The sequence below is a fragment of the Chlorocebus sabaeus genome, chromosome 13, assembly GCF_047675955.1.
Source record: "Chlorocebus sabaeus isolate Y175 chromosome 13, mChlSab1.0.hap1, whole genome shotgun sequence".
In the NCBI taxonomy this organism is placed as follows: Eukaryota; Metazoa; Chordata; class Mammalia; order Primates; family Cercopithecidae; genus Chlorocebus; species Chlorocebus sabaeus.
In genome coordinates, this window is record NC_132916.1 from 15,393,098 (window position 1) to 15,413,643 (window position 20,546).

General features: G+C 37.6%; 2 protein-coding genes across 3 annotated transcripts in view; one reads left to right on the forward strand and one right to left on the reverse strand.

Moving 5' to 3' along the window:
* The window catches only part of TFB1M (transcription factor B1, mitochondrial), a 54,448-nt gene that overhangs the window by 24,313 nt on the left and 9,589 nt on the right, over positions 1-20,546 (forward strand). For both annotated transcript variants that reach the window (XM_008007662.3, XM_073022319.1), the window contains one exon: positions 3,615-3,734. In XM_008007662.3, the coding sequence (XP_008005853.1) occupies positions 3,615-3,734 (120 nt within the window). The remainder of the gene's footprint in view (positions 1-3,614; positions 3,735-20,546) is intronic.
* CLDN20 (claudin 20) lies at positions 12,388-13,186 on the reverse strand. Its single transcript, XM_008007661.3, has one exon. The coding sequence runs from the start codon at positions 13,184-13,186 to the stop codon at positions 12,527-12,529; it is 660 nt and encodes a 219-aa protein (XP_008005852.1). The 3' UTR covers positions 12,388-12,526.

Genomic DNA, 20,546 nt, shown 5'->3' on the forward strand with positions numbered 1-20,546 from the left:
CTCATTGTCCCTGATATATGGCTGTGTAGCTTCTCAAGTGTAAGCCTGATTTTTCTCCTTGTACTTAAAATTATTTTGGATTAATAAGAAAAAAAAAAAACACTGTCCTTGTAAATTCTTTGACCCCTTGTTTTTCTCATACTCCATCAAAATGCTTTTTAAGAGCTCAAGGGTTAGAGGTTTCCTTTTAATGAAAAATTAACTGGTTTGATTTCCTGACCTTTTTTTTGCTAAAATCATCTATCTTGTAATGGATGTTGAAATTTCCTAGCTTTTCCTGTAGTATATCTCTCACAGAAACAGTAATGTATATTTGAGGTTGACAGACCATATAAGTTTTATGCTAGATTTGAATGAAATCTTTTGTAGACCTTTCTGGTCTGTGATTTGAATTTTTCCTTAATAAATTAGGGACAGCTATGTGTGCTGATTTCTTCTAGATTGAAATACATGATTCGCGTGTTTTCATCTCTACAGCCTGGGGATATATGCTACAAAGATTGAACTGAATGGGTCAAGTTAATGGATTAGGACGCACATTCCCCTGACGTTTCTGGATGTGTACATAGCGTTCTAAGTGAAATATACTTAAATAAGATCTTTTTTGAATTGTGCAAGTCTCATATTAAAATTTGCAATGCATTTTGAATTTTCTGCCAGTTGTAAGATTAAGCTCCTTTTTTACTTACGAAGAACTAGAAATATTTTTGACCACTTGATCCATAAGCTTATTCTTTAACTTAAATCTCTACTTCTGTCATTTTTTGTAGCTTCATAAGAGTGTATGTGTCTTAGTTTTACATTTTAGTAAGAAAGATTATATTTTGTCTTATATGCTTTAGTAGCTCGTCACTTAATTTTGAATATGGCATCCCAATAATTTCAACTCTCCAAACAGACAAGAGCCAGACAGTGTAAAATAAAAAGGTCAGGAGGAAGGGATATGAAATGAAAGGTTGGCTTTGAGTACAATCGATAACTTTGCCTATAGGAAGTTTCTTCCATATCTCACACAGAACCTGTATTTTAATCTTACTTAAGGCGAAGCTCTAATAAGGTAAATTATATGGTTTTCATGTCCACAGCAGGCTACAAGCAGCAGAGGAAAAGAAGTGGCTAGACTATGTGGGTGCATTGCAGTGAAGCAGGAAAGAGCAAATCCGACAGCTGCAAACACAGCTCAAAAAGCACTGTCTTCTACTGTTGAGCAGTGGGGCCCCCTGCCTGCCTGCCTAGCCCCAGGATTATTCCAGTAATCGTTGCTGTTTGTAATGTTGCCCCCAAATCATCCAGAAGAGGGTTAGAATGTCCTTTGAACTCTTAAGAACACAGAGAAGCAAGATACATTTTAGAAAGATAAGCATCCCTAAGTTTTTTTACCCACCATTCAGCTCTGCTCAATTTTAACATATTGCCATATTTTTATATCTTTTTTAAAGAAATAAAATATTGTTGATATGTTTGGAGCCCTCTTCTACCCCCTTTCTTTCCCTCCTATGAGTTGTACTATCTTAAACTGCATCGTCATTATTTCCATGTATATTTTCTCCTTGTACTGCAGATAAATACACCACACACACACACACACATACACACACACACTCTCAGAGAGAGAGAAAGTAAATGATAGGAGAAATCTTTTCAAGATTTTATACAAATAGCATTATACTATACAAATTTTCTGTGACTTGGTTGTTTTTTATTCCATTTTGGGATTCAATCTATGTGGATAACCCTTGCTATTCATTTTAACTATTGTTTCATATTCCATTATCAAAATTATCACAGTTTATTTTTTCATTCACCTGTTGATGGATTTTTTTTCATTTTTTGACATTACACATAATGCCATAATGAATATTTTTATACCTATCGCCTGTGTACGCTGTGCTCTAGGATATGTTCTTAGAGACCTAGAGAGTCATGAGGTTTTACACAGCTTCAGCTCTACTGTATATTGCCAAATTATACTACAAATGCTTATACAGATTTCCTCTCTCACTAGCAGTATCTGAAACTTCCTGTAGCTGCAGATATTCTCCAGTATCAGGTTCTATTGGTTTTTTTTTTAAATGTTCATTTCATGTGTATGAAGTTATATCTAATGTTCTAATTTGCATATTCCTATTTTGTACTGTGGTAGAGCATAGTTTATATTATGGTTTATTTGGATTTCTCTTATGTGAGTTGCCTTATATATTCTATTAGCTGTTTATCATATGATTATTGATGTATAGGAATTTCATCTGTACTCTGAGCACTATAATAAAGTATGGTGGTGGTGGTGGTGGTTGTTATTGAGGAGGGCGTCTTGCTGTGTTGCCCAGGCTGGTCTTGAACTCCTGGCCTCTGGCAATCCTCCTGCTTTGGCTTCCCAAAGCACTGGAATTATAGGCATGAGCCACTGTTCCCAGCCAAGAGTAAAATTTTAAAAAAAGACATACATAAGCATATAAAATAAAATTTTAAAAAAGACATACATATACGTATATGTATATCTTTTCTTATATAGCATATATATATATATATATGTCTTTTCATATATAGCTCTGCCTTTGCATCTTTAGGAAATTCTTCCCTACCATGGACGTCATAGATATTTACTTATAAAAATTTTAAAGTTTTGCTTTTCACTTATTGTTAATTTGTTTAACGTTTATTTTTGGTTATGGTATGAGATAGGGACCTACCGTTTTCTCCTATAGGTATCTAATTATACCAGTGCACTTATTGAACGATCCTTCTTTTTCTGTTAGCAGTTGCTACATCACATCTATCATGTGCTAGATATCTACATGTGCTTGGGTCTGTTTCTAAGGCATTTGTTTTATTGATCTGTCTGTGCCTGCATCAATTTTGATGTCTGGTAGGATGAGCTCCCCTATCATTGCTGGTATTCTTCAGGAGTGTCCTGGCCATTCTTGGCCTTATATAAATTTTACATGGAATTCAATTTTAAATACATATATAATACATATGGAAGTTAATTTTTAAAATCCTTTTGGACTTGAAATTGCATTGCATTTATGAATTAATTTACATATACCTAATTAATTGCAAAACAGAAATGTTTGAGTGCTTAAAAGAATAAATTACTAGGTTTTTACAAACATTGTTTGTCAAGAACAGCCAATTCCCCAAGGGTTCTGAATACTCACGGTTTTAGTATATTAAGTGAAGAAAAGCATACCATTTAAAATGTTCATTCATATGTTGGGGTAATTCAGAAAATTAAGTATTTAAGCATCTTTCATTTTTCATTATGCTTGCTAATTTCTTCATCAAGTATTTATTGATTGCTTGTTTTATGTAGGACCTTCTGCTATCGAATATAACAGTGGTTCGAAAATCACAACAGCCAGTAGTAGAGCAAATGTTCTTATTTTTGTAGTTCATTATGTATGACATAAACCACACTTCTTAGGTGTACTTCTGTTGATGTTGGAGGAAAATGTTCCCCATGTTTGCTGTGTGTCATGTGTCAGATAGCCTACCCTTTTCAAATTTGCCTCAAAAAGTCCACCTAGTGTTCAGAAATAATGAAATGTTCACTTTTTTTCATCTAATCAGGCCGGACTAATTATTTGCTAAAATTCATTTTTGTCTCTCTCTAGAGACTTGCAGCCAATACAGGAAGCAAACAACGTAGTCGCCTCTCTGTTATGGCTCAGTACCTCTGCAATGTTCGACACATCTTTACAATTCCAGGACGAGCTTTTGTCCCCAAACCAGAGGTAAGTTTCTGCTTATTTGTTGTAGTATATCAGAATTAGGACGTTTGTTCCCCTGAGGATGTGTCATAGGAAATAACCTCTAGGATCTAACCTTTGTTTCTGTGCAAACTGACACTGTACTTTACTTCTCCTGAGTAAGAACCACAAAAATCATAATATGAATGGCTAGTTCTTATTATAATTGTTCTCCTTAGGTAGGGTGACTAAATGTTTAGGTTCATGCGTGTTACCCTGGTGGCAGTATCATTCATCATCTTCATCATGATGTTACTCTTAAAGTATCCCCATATGGAAGATAAGTTACACGGTCATCCAATATTTGAGGAAAGAAAGAAAATCCTTCTGTGATTTCTGTTAGAGACCTCTAACTAAAGCTACATCAAACATGATTTACTTACACTTTTTTGGGAAACCTTATTATGGTCGTGTTATTTGTGGTAAATCATCTGTGGATAAAACAGTTGGATATTAAACTAGGCTTTGACTCTTATATATTAGTTATGTGAGTAAGTGCTAGTTACAGAAACAGTTTCTCTGCCAAATATTAAAATTAAAAAAAACTGGTGTCTATTTTAGCAAAACCACTGCTTGGTGAGTTACTACAAGATGTGTACTATTAAAAACTCATCTTTTTCCTCGAGAATGTATATTGAGCATTTACTACTTGAAAATGGGTTGGGTAGCAAGGGGAGTCAACGGGGATATGAGCCTAATCTGTTACAGAGTCTGCCTTCAGGGAGTTCACAGCCTCATGAGGAATAGAAATTTCTCACTGGTCCCTAAAACTCTCAAATACAAAGTCTTGCAGAGTTTCCCTTACATCATGTATCCTTCATAAATAAAAAGAGATAGCATGGAAAAAAATGCATTATTTGACTATAGATTTAGATATAAATTCTAGATTTAGAATAGGGACCATAACCAATAGTGTTAGATCTACTTGTCTGTCTTGAAGCACGCCTGAGCGATCTCCATGCTCTTTGCTGCCACCATCATACTTCCTTTGCCATTTGGCCAGTTAGCTGAGCGTTCGGGTGACTAGGAAGTCAGGCCATCTTCCGCTTACATAACAGACGTAATTGTCAGCTTTTTCTAAATCGAGCTCAGGGAGCTTGCTATCAGTGCCACCTCCCTTCAGCATCTCAGATTTCAGAGACATTGTGAATGACTTCTCCCAGAATAATTAGATCCAGGACAGAATCTGATGACTGGAGATGTCTTACAGGTTATCTTCAAATTTAAAACATTTGTGCTTTCAGGGACTTTCTCTCCCATTATAATGAGAAAAAAAAAAAAAAAAAAAAAAAAAACCGAAAAACCAGTGACCATGTAGCTTGCTTTCTTCTTGTCATGCACATGTGTGTTCATATAACATTTTAAATAGTGTAAGACTCATTATGTCAAAAACCAAGATCCTTACTCATAGACCTCTACAGTTATGGTTATTACCATTATCCAGAATCTCCAGGCTATTTAAATTTTACTAACGGGTTCTTAGGATAGATATTAGAATATTTTTAGTGGAAGCTTTCTAACTCTGTTTTAGTTACCTAGTTGAGATTATTTGATGGTGTTCCAAAGTTATTATCCACTTTATCTTTGATTTAGGGGTAAGGTACATATGTAGTTTATCAATTAAAATTTATCTTCTCTGGGATTAAGGCCCCAAGAAAATATTTATTATTTGGAAAAAAGCTAGCTATGTCTTTGATTCTTTTTTTTCTCTAGGGATGTTTACATTTTGGCAAATGAAACATTTTCATAGCAATTTACTTCACATTTTTTATTATGTTGTAACTATTACATACAAGAGATTTATTTGTAATCCAGAAAAGCACTTATCAAGGACTTATAGGTGTGCACCACCATACCCAACTAATTTTTGTATTTATTCATGGAGACAGGATTTTGCCATATTGGCCAGGCTGGTCTTGAACTCATGGCCTCAAGTGATCTGCCCGCTTCAGCCTCCCAAAGTGCTGGGATTACAGGCTAAAATTTAGTTCTAAAAGAATTCTCTGCTGCTCTGAAATAGTTTTACCATATTAGGGCAAAGCAGAAATGTTCTGAGGAAAGCCAGAAAATATTTTGCTGACAGTTACATTGAGCAAATGTTTTAAAAATTCATTTTCTCAAATAAGAAAGAGGAGGAATTTTTACAGAGATGATAAAATAATTCAAGGCTAGTACTCTAAACCTTCTGCATGCGGGAAGAGAAAGTCCTAGAGGCACATAATTGCAACACAAGGTAAGATAAGCTAAGTGCTAAAAATAGAGGTTGGGCAGATTCCTGGGTGGTTGAGAGAGGGAGATTAATGCCCAGAAGAAATTTACTAACAGTCATTACTTACTCTCAGTCAAAACTCCAAGAATCAGATATAGAGAATTTCCTTTGCGATACAACGAGGGGCTTAACTTACAACCACTTTTGGGACTTTTTCCTGTGAGAATCCGCTATCCCTTCTGTTTCTCAATCTTTTAACTAACTCAATCCAGCTTTAATGGCAGAACTTTCACTACCATTGAACTATCACAATACTGTTCTGACTAGTTGAACTGAATTACTGCTGAACTTCACTCTTACTAAGCTCTCCAGTGTAGTTCCCAAAATTTGAACCCAATTACTTTCTGTCTACAAAACAGACAACCTCTGAGGTTCTTAAAATTAGGCTAATTAATTGGTCTACTTTAGTGTCTCTTAAACTACTAGAGTCTGTAGTATGTAGCTTTTAAGTTAGATTTTTTTTTTAATTTTGTGTTTCCATTTCACTGTTAATGAAATTATTTTACATTTATAAGACAGAATGTCTTTTGCAATGCAAATTCAGAACCAAAATTGTTTTCATGAGAGAATACAACCTGTTAAGTTTCTCAAGCTAGCTTCTCTACTGGTCTCTGTAGATCCCTGAGAATCCACGTATTTCTGGGGTTCCATGCTTAATCTTCTTTTTCAGCTAGTCTGCGCATTTCTCAAGTTTGAGAAATACTGAGCTATTCGCTAGCTCCTCAAAATTCTGTCTTTTTTTTTTTTTTTTTTTTATGAATTATGGTGATAGGCCTCATAATCTAACACAGTTCCTGAGGAGTGGACGGGCTTTTTAGTTCTCAACACTATTCTTTTTTTTTCTTTCTTTTTGAGACGGAGTCTCACTCTGTTGCGCAGGCTGGAGTGCAGTGGCATGATCTCGGCTCACCACAACCTCCACCTTCTGGGTTCAAGTGATTCTCCTGCCTCAGCCTTCCAAGTAGCTGGGATTACAGGCGCCCGCCACCACACCCGGCTAATTTTTGTATTTTTAGTAGAGACAAGGTTTCACCATGTTGGCCAAGCTGGTCTCGGACTCCTGACCTCAGATAATCCACCCGCCTCAGCCTCCCAAAGTGCTGGGATTATAGGCGTGAGCCACCATGCCCAGCCAGTTCTCAACACTATTCTCTACTCTGACCTAGTAGAAAAAATCATTTAGTTATATTATGTAACAGGTTCTTTTTTATTGACACTAATAGAGGCAGTAGACTTCCAAGTAAGCTAAACCTACTGGAATTCCAGTACTGCTAGTTTTGAGAACTTGGTCAGATTAATAGGCTGAGTTTACTACATCCAGATCTGGCCAATAATACTGCCCTTGAAGGACATTCATGAGGAATAGAAATAATCAGTGCAGAGTGCCTGATACGAGTATCTCGCAGTAAATGCTGCCAGTCAAAGTAGTTGTTATTGTTATCATATAAACAAATATTTATGGACTAAGTTGTAGTATTCTGATATAATAGTAGGGATTATCATTTTTAAGCTATACACAGAATTTATATTTAATTTTACCTATTTGGAAGTATGGTATATAGAACAAGTTACCCTCAAACATGGTACAAGTTTAAAGCATAAATAGTGTCCATTAAATTATAGATGAATTAGTGATATATCCATGATGTATAAAGAAAAGATTGGGCCGGGCGCGGTGGCTCAAGCCTGTAATCCCAGCACTTTGGGAGGCCGAGACGGGCGGATCACGAGGTCAGGAGATCGAGACCATCCTGGCTAACACGGTGAAACCCCGTCTCTACTAAAAAAATACAAAAAATTAGGCGGGCACCTGTAGTCCCAGCTACTCCAGAGGCTGAGGCAGCGTAAACCCGGGAGGCGGAGCTTGCAGTGAGCTGAGATCCGGCCACTGCACTCCAGCCGGGGCGACAGAGCGAGTCTCCGTCTCAAAAAAAAAAAGAAAAGATTGGAACTTGAGGCATCCACTCTTGACCTTTGAAGAGCAATTTAAAGGCTTCCAACCCTGCTTATTCACAGCTATTGAGGCCTTGACCTCTGTGGGAGATTGTCTTGAGTTTGGTGGGTGGATGGGTCCAGAGAAGAGACAACTGTTTTTCATGCTTTTGTGTTTTTTGAAATCTGATATCAAGGATGTTATTTCTGCTGTATATTTACCTTGTTTTCAAGAATCATTTTGGTATAAGATCAGAACACTAGTATTTTCCTTCTTGACTAAGACTCTTCTATCTTTGGTCTGTATTCTCTTCCTAGAATCAGATTGAGATGGGATTTTCATAAAGGCGATGTATTGAAAAGGACCCTCAGGAGAAGGGGCATGAGGGTAGCAGGAAGGAGCAGGGGAAGAGCTAAGTAAGAATATTGTTCCTCCTGGAGACCAGCTTCAGCCTGGAACCACAGCGGGAGAAGGAACTGTGTAGCACAAATTGCCCCACGTATCTGTGTTCCCTTGAGGCAAGGGACCAGCTTATTGGAACCTGTGCCAGCCAGTCTTTGCAGGGAGCAGTGGGGCAGTCACTTCCCAGTAGAGGCAGCTCCATCTCTGGGAGCCATTAGCACCCATCAGTGCCAGCAGCTGGGGGATGGCTGCCCTGGCCCAGTGGAAGGAGCTTGGCCAAGACACAGCATCCTGTCCAGCTTCCTACCAGTAGACAAAGCTGTAAGATTACTCACATGGCCACCTCTCTGCCTCGGTTGCTTAGAAGTTCTAAACCAAGTTTCATGTTTAATTGCTTTAGCGTGCTTCAACCAGGAACATTGAGTAGCATTTTTCCTTTCTTCTTTTTGTTTGTAACTTTAGTCTTTCGTCTTTATCAGTTGTTTTAATACTTATTATAACTGCAATTTTAAGTTGCCTCAAATTCTTTTTTAAAGCCCTGGAGTCTAAAATAAAAATAAATATAAACCAAAAGCCATTTTTATAATTAGAGCAGTACCAGAGTCATCCTCCTTAAAAATCAGGTGAAATATGTGTTGAATAGAGATAAGAGTATTTGCTCTTAGAATTTTAATTCAGTACTAGGCATGCTTTCATAAACTGCTCAAGAATCAAGTAAACGGTAAGTATTCTAAATCCAAGTAAGGAGAAAGCAAAATTGCATTTTTGCATACTTTTGCATGCATACTTTTATGTATGTATAAAATGCAATGAAATTAATACAAAAGCTACTGGAGATAATGATGTGACAGTGTTCTGCAGAATTGTAGGCTAGGCTAAAAATCCTCGAAAGTCAAGTTAGTATTTGCTAAAGTAATGTAGCTGACAATATAGTGATGAAAGACGTATGAGAAAACATTGTCCACGTCCAAAAGTGAACTTCTATCTAACTACCCTAGGCCTGCCCTCCCCCCGCCTCATATTCACTATGCTGACTAATGACGTCATCCACCGAGGTCATCCAAGCCTAAACCTTGGAGGTCATCTTAAGCACCACTTCCCCAGACCTTTACAACTGCTGACCCTCGCAACTAGGCAGTCGTTAACCAGTTTCTGACATTACCTAAATTGCTCCCAAACCCATCCCAATTTTATACCCAATTCTTCCGACTTAATTTAAGTCTGTCATTTTTGTCAGAATTGCTAGATGAATTCTTCAGTCATATGTATAGATACAGATATACACATGCTCCATAGGTTAAAAAAATTAAGTATGATATTTTTGGTCTTCTGAGTTTTGTTTTGGTAACTTTTGATCAAAGAAAAATGAATAAGTATATGCAGTAAATTAGACTATGATTTCTCAAACTCAGAGCTGTTGACACTTGGGGCCAGATAATTCTTTGTTGCCAGAGTTTGTCCTGTGCGTTGTAAGATACTTCACAGCATCCCTGGCCTCTTCCTACTAGATTCCAGTAGCACTACCTCAATTGAAACAACCAAAAATGTGTCCTGGCATTGCCAAATGTCCCCTGCAGGCCAAACTCACCCCAGAGGAAGCCACTCGATTAGACTCAGAACGATCGAGTAGCACTAGTCATATGCTTTCTGTGTACCAACTGCTTTCTGTGTGTCATCTCATTTAATCCCCACAAGAACTCTATGGATAGGTGCCATTCTTACCATCATTTTCACATGAGCAAACCAAGACCTTAGTTAAGTAATGCATACTGTGTAACCATGCACCCACACCAGGGCTTGCACCCAGGTGATTTGACTCCAGAATCTGGTTCCTTCAGGTTGGAGCCATCTCCCTCTACTTGCTAGTTATGTGACCTTGGGCAAGTTAGGGAACTTACGTCATCTCTGTCTCCCTCAGTGTCCTGTAAGATCATGGGAATAGTTCCTGCCTGGTAGAGTCGTTAGGTTTAAACCAGTACACAAAGGATTTAGACCAGGACTGGCATGTGTTAGGAAGCACTTGCCATGACATGTCACTGAGAATGCAGAGGTAAAAAGGACACCTCACCTCCCAGTCTAGTTGGAGATGCAATCATGTAAACTCATAATTTCATAATTTCTTAAATAGAGCATTTTTACACAGTGCACATTACTTAAGTCTTGGTGTGCTCATGTGAGCTATTGTGAGGATTAAATGAGAGCATTTATTAAATTCATAATTTGTTAAAAAGAACATTTTCTGAGAGCACAGATGCGGGTTTGAACTTCTAGGCTGTGAGGATTGAGTTTACAGGAGAGGTCCCCTGTGAATCCTGAAGGGTGAGCAGGAGCTTTGGTAGAAGAGAGTGAGGCTGGGAGGAGTGCAGGTGGAGAAATGAACGCAGCAGGATAGGAATTCCTGTAGGAATGGAGAGACTCCACATCATTTATGGCATGATTGTCACTTCCAAACAATACATTGGGCCATTATTTCGTATAAAATGGCTGATTTTCTGAGAGTTTGAAACATTCCTGTTTCTACTTAGGAAGAAAATATCCCAGAGCTAAATAAAAATTATTTTTTGAAGTATACATAGAATGATATAGCAGATACAAAGAGAACTTTTACTGTAGGACTAAAGGCTATGTAGACTATATAAACCCAGCCACATTAAGCAAAGTGAGAGAACTACTAATGGGGTCAAAGCAGTTCTATCACATTAATTTACATGAAAACCTTCTTTGTGTCAGAATTCTTTTTAATATGACACTTGTGTATAAAATAACATTTTGACCACTCAAAAGGAGTACATACTTTAAACAATCATTTAACCTTCTGCAAAATGATTCCCTTCCTGATTCCCATATGTGATAATACGTTTTCATTTTAGCGATTTCATTAATAGCTACTGACATTGTTGCAGAAGAGAATGTCCACCCAGTAAAATAGGCATAAGATACGTTAGTCTACTTCTGTTTGCACAAATGAAAGTTATTTACTTGCATAAAAGATATTCTTCCCACTTCCTGAGTTATTCATGTACAAAGAAATAGTCTTTTTTCCCCTTTACCATTGAATCATTGACAATGACTAAGCTTCAATTAACAAATAAATTGTTAGAAACAGTGGTGTGCAATGTTTCCTTCGCACCTACTGAAAACTCAGTTTTTATTTTCTTGCTAAAATATTTGAATCACATATCATAATTTATATTTTAAAAGCATTCTTTATTTAAAATATATCTTGACATTCATTAATTGAAACAGCTCATTTATAAGAAAACATTTTTGTTAGCATGAATGAAATTTGAGAGAAAAAGTGACAAAAGTAACTTTTATCATCCAAATACTAATAAATGAGAGGGGAAGTGGGATGATAGTAAATCCAGAATGTTATAGGATAAATGAACTTAATCTGTGGAGAGTGCTCTTGCTAGAAGCAGAAGAAGGGAGTTCTTGAACATTTTGAAACAAACTTTTGTTGTTATCACTTAGCTTGTACTTAATGCTTTAAGAGTCCTAGAGATTTTAGTTTGGTTTGGCTTTGTGGTAGCATTTACCAGTTTCTTCAGTTCTACCTAATCTTGGTTTGCATATAATATTGTCAGCTCTTATAAATATATGTAGATGGTTTTCTAAAATGAAAAAGAAACGGGCTGGTCACAGGAGGTGGGGACTTGGGATGGATGGTTTTGGCAGCATCTGAATGGAATAGGCAGCTCTTGTATTCCTAATGTACTTTCAAACACTGTAGCTTTAAAACAGAAGCAAGTTGCTGTGTTGTCACCAACCAGATAGCAAAGTGGAGAATCCTCTTGGTTCACACCAGGGCAAGGTACTTTTTATACTTGGCAGTTTCGTTCTTCTATAAAATCCAGTTCGAAAGCTGTATCAGCAAATTATCTTAAAAAAGAAAAAGAGCTATCAATTAATTGCCTTATGAATGTAATCAGAACCTCTTTCAATTACAAATCTTTAAGTAAAACATGGAAACAATAATGGAAAAAATAACTCTTCAGACAGATATAATTGTATATGATAGTTTTATTGGCATTTTAAACTACCTTGTAGTTGTTAAAGTATTTTGCATTCTACTTTCTTTGTAGGGAAAGTTAAGCATAATTCTGATTTTTTAAAATCTAAAAGTCCCATTTTGCACCCAAAAATCCCATTTCATATGTATCACTCAGTTATTTACACATAATCCTTCAGATTGTGTGTGGAATTGTTCTCGAGCTGTGTGTTAGAGATAGGCTGCTGCGTGGGTGGGTCGAGCCAAGCTTCTGGATTCCTTTTTATACAAGAGGTGCAGAAAATCATGCCAGAGATAAACAACAGCATTGCTGAAATGAATCCGATATAGATGGCTCCTCCAGGTTCGTGTTTGTTGCTTTCTGGAACTGTCAGATCCAGAAAGTTTGCGATGATCTCCTTTGTGTACCACACTGTCGGGATTAAACTAGAGATTCCTGCAGACATGAAACAGACTCCTCCAGCAAAGGAAGCATGGCTCTTGGTTTCTCTGTCCCCTCCTAAGCGAGTACATTTCATTCCTACTGTGGAAGTGCAGATCCCCAAAGCAGACAGAACACACGCCAGGACCATGGTGGCTCTCGCAGCCTGCACGTGGATGGGGAGGGACAGAATGGAGCGTTTCAGGGCACAGCTGAACATCCCGGTGCTGTACCACGTACAGTCCATCCAGAGCCCGTGCAGCTGCACAATGGCTGTTATGATGTTGGAGCCCACATCCACATTCACCGTCCAGTTGGGCAGCAGGGTGGCTGTGAGCACTCCAGAGACCCCAGATAAGGCCAGGATGAAAGCAACGAGCTGGAGTCCTGCCGAGGCCATGATGTTACTGTTAAGTCTGTCCTCTTAGAAAATCCTGATGCTTAACGATGCTGGCTCTCGTATCTATTTCTGTGCAGTGGAGAACCAAATAACAAAGCCTAAGGAAAGAAGACAAAACCAGGATTGAGGGAAACAAAGTGTAAGTAAACAAAAGGCTTCCCTTTAGAGTAGGAGCCAAGAACACACCTGAGTACCCACCTTCTCCAGCCCCCAAGCAGATGAGGATGCTGTACGCCTGAGGAGAAAAGCTCCCACTGGGCCTTGAAGACTGGTCTGAGTGATATGCATGGGTGGTGATGATACAGGGCATAAAGAAAGCAGTTGCCCACTTAATTCTTTTTAAAACTCAACATATGCTGAAACTGTAAAGGGGACATGTACCTTGTTAGGAGATTTAGACGTTTGAAATTCCAGCTATAGTAGCTGATAAAGAATTTTAATAGCATTATAGGTTTTTCAAATGATTTTATTTTTAATGAAAATAGTAGGTAATAAGAAAATAAATTAAGGCCACCTTTTAAAGATGGTTTATAAATACATTTTAGAAAAGTATTTAAGAAATGACTTTCTTAAACAGATCTTTATGAGACACCCACAGAGCCAGGCACATAGCCCAAGTGAACCATTTGAGGAGGAAGGAAAGCAGCAGAAAGAAGTCTAAGTCTCTGGCATGGTTATCCCTAAGTTCTAGCTAATACCTGTTTGCAAAATCCTGACTGAGGTTAGTACTTGTTTTACTTCAGGAACCTGGTACTCAAAACAATTAAGCCACTGTTTTGTGTATATAAGAACGTGAGGTCCTTTCTAACTGGGACTAGAATCATTTCCTGGCCAAAATGAAGCCGGCTATTCTAAACAATTCAGAAGTAGTGATGGCAGATCTCAAAAATACATACCAGAAATAATCACTCCGTTTGTTGTATGTGAAAGGATACCCAAAATAATTTAACCCTTTATTTTCTTTGTTTATTTTTAAGAGCAAGGAAAAGACTACACCTACTTTGTGGCTTGGCTGTGTTTTAAGAAACAAAAAGACTTCCGATTCCATCTTTCTATTCCTGTTCCCCCATCTAGCCCATTTGGCACTGCTTACTGCCTTCTTTGAGAAAAATGTAATGGTTTCTGAAATACTGCAGTACTGACTTTCGTTGTTGTTCTGAATTAATTTTGAATGATATGATGAAGTGGCTGTATCGTGATTCATAGGTATTTCACAAAAGGCAATACAGGCTCTTGAGTCAAAAACACCTGGGCCAGTTCTTAGCTTTATACCTCTCTGTGCCTCAGTATCCTCTTCTGGAAAATGGGAAGGATTGGAATACTTCTTTCATAGGGTTAAATAAGTTAATACGTTTTAAGGGCTTTGAACAATATTTAAGCCACAGAAAGTTCTCAGTAGTTTAAAATTGACATCATTATTAGTATTTGTATTTCGTGTGTATTGTGACATTTGATGTTTAAAATTATTTGTATCTTTTCCCTTTTTCTCTTCCTTCCTTGGGCTGATTTATTTTCATAGAATCTTAGAGCTGAAAGAAACCTCAGACAGACAATCTCAAGCATCCTCGTTTTTTCAGATCAGGATGTTCAGCTAGGATATCGCCCCATGCTATACAGTCTTCAGCAGCCAACCTGCAGTGTTCAGATCTCTCTCCACCCCTCCTACCTCACGGGATCATCCCGCATCGTTTCCCCCATTTACCACAACACTTCCTGCTAAAATCTCTCCCCGTGTGTTTCCCATGGGAACCAGAGAAAACACTACATCTGGAGGCAAAAAGCACCATTAACTGTCTATTTCACCCACTCCCCTCCCCACCAGGGAAAAAAAGGACTGTAGAGGAAGTTAATAGGGCAGATGGCTCAGCTTCAGATGACTCAGCAAGGAGATGGATGCCTGGCTTTGGTTAAATATTTGAAATAGTACTAATCCATTGCCTATTTAAATTTAAAGTACAAACTTTGCATAGCTACAAACATTGATTCTCTAAGACGTTAGATCCTAGACTATCTGGATTGTGCTGTTCTGTTTTTGTTCATAATCTGAAAATGTAAATCTTACCATTTTAGAAAAGAATTGCCCTAGGATTTTAAGTTCTTAAGAGTCAGACTTATCTGTAAACATCAGTGTGCTTAAGATTCGCCTGGTATCATTCAGTTAGTTTCTTTTCTGTTTTCCAAACTTAGACCAAAATAGAACAAAGTTAAAGTTTCTAGAAAAAAATCAAGCACATGTTTACAGTTTTATAATAGCTGTTTTCAAGTTTAGGTTTTAGCATTTCAGACTCCAGCCAGCTTGCTAAATTACTGCCTCCGGACCATTTTCACCTTAGGGATTCTTCAAGTGTGGGGTTGCTGTAACATTTTCTAACAGCATCTGCTTGCTCACTGTTCTCTCTCCCTCTCTCTTTCTTTCTACTTTGAATGAATAACCTTTGTATGTTGTCAATCTATGTTCAGCTTACCAATTATAATCCTTTTCTTCCCATTAACCAGTACATTTTATAACTTTCAGTATATTTCAGATGTGAAGACAGTTTGTTCATCATAATTAACAAGTACTGGCAGTGATCAATTACAGACAGCCAAAATCAGTGTAAACAATATGACATTGCATTTAATTAGCATAGTGCTTACTTACTGTTGAATATTAGATTCAAATGTTTTTTTTCTTCATAGAGAACTTAGGTAGAAAGAATTTGTTCTCCAAATGAAGGTCACTTTCTGCTCATACAAATATACTGGCATTTTGGCTATGTTGCAATTTACCCTCCAGCCACAAGCATAATACCATTTGCGGCCTGTTCTCTCAAAATTTCTATCTCATAGAGAATAAAGACACACTTTGTTCCAGCGGCTGTGGTGGTGGTAGAGAAGTACTGTGAAGGCAAGCAGAAGCAGAGGGGAGGGGTCGCATGTAAAAACTTACATGATCTACAGTGAAAACTCTCTCATGGTCCCAAAACACAGTGCACACAGAACAGAACCAGGCACGTTCAGTTTTTGAACTATTTGCCAACAGAAAGTCTGTTGTAGATTTCACTAAAGTGTAGTCAGCTTTCCAGACAAGATTTATTTATATCAAAAATAATATTTAAAAGCACATTTACAACTTATAATTCAAACTAAATAATATTGAAATACCTAGTCTTAGATCTCTAAGCCTTAAGACATGTTTTATTTACCATACCTTTCGTCAGTAGCTTTCACTGTCTTAACTCCTTCGGTCAGTTGTCTTCAAATTAACCTCAGTTAGTTATGGTGAAGAAAAACCATATACGTGAGGCTTATTTCAGAAATTCTGGATATGTTTATAAAGCTCCAATAAGTTAACTTGAAAAAAGCAAATAAAGGACAACGTAGAAATCTGAGAAGTAAAAACTGCTGATGGTGTTAGAAGATAAATACCAGGTTCTCCATCTCATTTTTTGAGATGTGGGAGAATTAAGAAAGGAGAGGCGGGGAAGGGAGGAAGTTGTTGTTACAGCAGGATTTGTTGAAACCTGAAAGCTAAAAATGCTTTTGTGTCACTGTACAGAGGAGGAATTATTTGGGTACTCACAAAAAGGCCTTCTTTTCTTTTAATACTATGTTTTAGTCACATAGTTATAATTTATTTTTGAAATTTTCTCTATGTTGAAAGATATAATGTATTATTTTATGTCCTCCGTTCAAGAATGTGGTCTGAAATATTTTTAACTATGTCATGCTTTACAAATGAGAGTTGAGACTCCCTTTTTTCCCTGGTATTCTTGACTTGTCTGGAACCTGAATTCACAAAATTGTTAACTTTCAAAAATAATCATTCAGAAGAAAGTTTTTTAAAATATGTATTTGTTTTCAGTAAAAGAAAAAAGAAAACCCAGCAACAACTTTTGACTAGAATCTGATCACTGACCCTACAGGTATTTGTGTGTGTGTGGTGCCCTGAGTTTTCTTGTTATTCCTTCCACTTAGAAAGATCTGTGGAGTATAACTATAGAGATTCAGGAAATGTTATGAATAAATTACCCAAAGTGATGTGATGAGACACAGCAGATAAGACAGTGATCAGATACTGAGGTTGTAGCCCATGAATAATGGTACAGATGGATTTCACTGCCATCCTTTTGGGTTCTCGTTTTTTTCTTCCTCAGTAAGTTTTATTCTACAAGCTATAAATTCATAGCCATTATACAGAAAGAAGATAATTTGATTATTGGATTTTTAAATTTAACAACTGTTAATCACCATGTTAGACTTTAATCATTTGTTTAAAAGTAGTAAATAAGCAAACACCTGTTTCAGTTATCTGGATTTTTTGTTTTTGTTTGTTTTAATCCTAAGTTTGACATTTAGCAAGATACTGTTTTCCTCTTTTCTAAATCTAACATCTGTGGTTTGCTTTTTAGCCATAGTGTTGATTACATGTTAAGTCTTACCTCTCTAAGTCGTTATAAGCTTTATGTGTACTGGCTTTGTTCTTTTATTTTATTTCGTGGGAAATACAAACAATTCAGTGCATAAATAAATACTGGAAGAAGTTGAGTTGAATTGCAGACACTAGTAGTCACAGCAGTGTCATTAGTTCTGCATCAGAAGAAACCTCACCAGGGCCCTCCAGCATCCTGGCTTGTTTTGCTAGTCACCATGGTTGTTAGTGCAGGCATAAGCTTTGTGAGGCTGACTGACGGCAGGTGGAGGGACCCAGCTGCTCCCCACTCCAACCTCTAGCATAAGGAAGCTCACTGAAGGATAAATGGGTTAAGCATGCTTTAATGTACATTTCTATTCTCAAAACATTTTGATTATTTTTTTGCCTTGATGCAAACAATAATCCTATAAAATATTAATTGCCTGCTTTAGAAGGAAAAACTGAAATGGAAGCAACTTTCATTAGCTATAGACCTTTAATGAAGGCAGAATTTCTTATATAAAAAAGGAGCTAGTAAAGTAGAAGTGTAAATAGAAATGTAGTCTTTATCAACATTCCTATCTACTTCTGATGTGGACATTAAAGGAATATTAATCTTTTAAGTCCAGAGACTCTCCTAGATGAGTCTTACGACCCCTCAGCTTAAATCTCTTGCTCGGCCCTCTCCCCTGAACTCCCAAGTTGTGTTTCTGTCTGCTGACTTGGCGTCACTGATGGATAGCTCCGACCTGTCGTGGCACAAAACTGAACTCCTGACCATCCCCAGACTGTTCTCCCCACGGTTTTCCCGTGTTCATTAATGGCAAATCCTTCTTTCCATTTGGCCAGCCGGAGATCTTAAAAGTCATCCCTGATTCCATACCCAACATCCCTTCAGTCAACAAGTTGTTTTGTTTCTGACTTCAGACTAGAACAAGAACCTTCCACCTGTGAGCCCCTCTTCTGCTTCCACTGTAGCACAAGACCTCTGAGGTAGAAGGTCAGCCCTACAGGGCAAGGACCTCTCTCTGTTTTGTTCATCGCTGATTCTCCTGCGCTGGGAGCAGTGCCTGGTACATAGTACGGATACAGTAAATATTTGCTCAATGAATGAATTCAGAAACTGACTTTAAGTATATAATGTTGAACTATAAATTGCACTTAAATGTTTAAAAATATTTCTAAACAAGACTAGAATTTTAAGTAATTTTGGAACTCTAGTTTGTCATCTTGCTAATAATAATATCTACCATTTATAACCTGCTTTCCATATGCCAGGTACTGCTTAATGTGCTATAATACTTAATTCTCAAAACAAACCTATGAGATAAGAGGAATTTTATAGATAAGAAAACTGGCTAGGCGCGGTAGCTCATGCCCGTAATCCCGACACTTTGGGAGGCTGAGGCAGGCGGATCACCTGAGGTCAGGAATTCAAGAACAGCCTGGCCAACATGGTGAAACCTTGTCTCTACTAAAAATACAAAAATTAGCCAGGCATGGTGGCACACGCCAGTAGCCCCAGCTATTCAGGAGGCCGAAGCAAGAGAATCGCTTGAACCCAGCAGATGGAAGTTGCAGTGAGCCAAGTCATGTCATAGCACTCCAACCTGGGTGATAGAGCGAGACTCTGTCTCAAAAAAAAAAAAAAAAAAAAAAAAAAAAAAGGAAAAGAAAACTAAGCTGCAGAGAAGTAACTTTTGACTAAGGCTGTAAAATGAGTAAATTGCAGGAATGGGGTTGAGGCCCAATACAGCGGTTTTTGAAACCTTGACATACTACATAGCACTGCCCCACCTCTAATTAGAAAAGAATGTATTTGCAAGTCCTGCCTCTCTATGGTAGTTTATAAGCTGTGGAAACAAATTAACCCAGAAATCTCTGTAGCTTTACATATTAGCGTTTACTTCTCAGTTCCTGCAGAGTCCGCTGTGGGTTGAGTGATTGCAGTCCATCTTTCTTCTTTAGAATGTTTTCATTTATCTTTAAGCGGAAATTACTTTAGCTTCTCTTAGTGTGTGGTATTGCTTAGTGATGTTAATCTGGATGTTCAGGCAGGCTTTTATTGTCTTTCTGAAAGAATCAGTAATTTAACTGAGTATTTTGGAAATAACAATACCACACCTTCCTGTAGAGCTTAACAGTTTATAAAGCATTGCACTCCATCGTCTCTTCACTGGATCCCAGTAACAGGCTTGTGAGAGAGACCTCTACCCTAATCAAAGACCTGGGGATCGAGGTTGAGGGGAAACACTTTGGTGGCTGACATTTTCTTCAAGAAAGAGTTTGAAGGCCACCAGTAGAGGCAGTGGGAACCATCAGTGTTTTTTCGTGGTGGAATTTGTGGTTTACAGAGCACTTGGCTATGGTGTGGAGGATTTAAAGAGATCAAAATTGGAGACGGACGGACTCTGGGAGGCTGTGGTAATGGGAGCGATTAAATAGAACTAACTAGATGAGCAGAGAGATTGCATAGGAAATGAATTCAAGATAAAGGCTGTTCATAAATTCTGCAAATATAATTAAATATATATATAATGTAGTCAGGGACATCTTCAGTCTGTAAAAAGAACCCAAAATTTCCTGTCTACATTTTGAAAACAAATTTATAGAAGGGGCTTTAGGCTTGTATTGGTTTCAGTGGACAAATTACAGAAAAATCTAACAGTAGACTAAACTATAAGGACTCGTTGTTTGGAAGTCAATACTGTTCAAGGTTAGTTCTGCAGTTTAAAATTCTTCTTAAGGATTCCAGCTCATTCCGTTTTTTTGTTCCTTCAAACTGAACTTTTCTTGACTGTGTGAAAGTTGATGATACAAATTAGGTCATTCTTGTCTTACCCAACTAAATCAGAGTCAAGGGGCCAGGAGAAAAAAGCACTCAGGGCACATAGCACCATAGCACCTGCTCCAAAATTTACACTTTCTATAAGCCTAGCTGCTGAAACAGCCTGCTGTAACACCAAG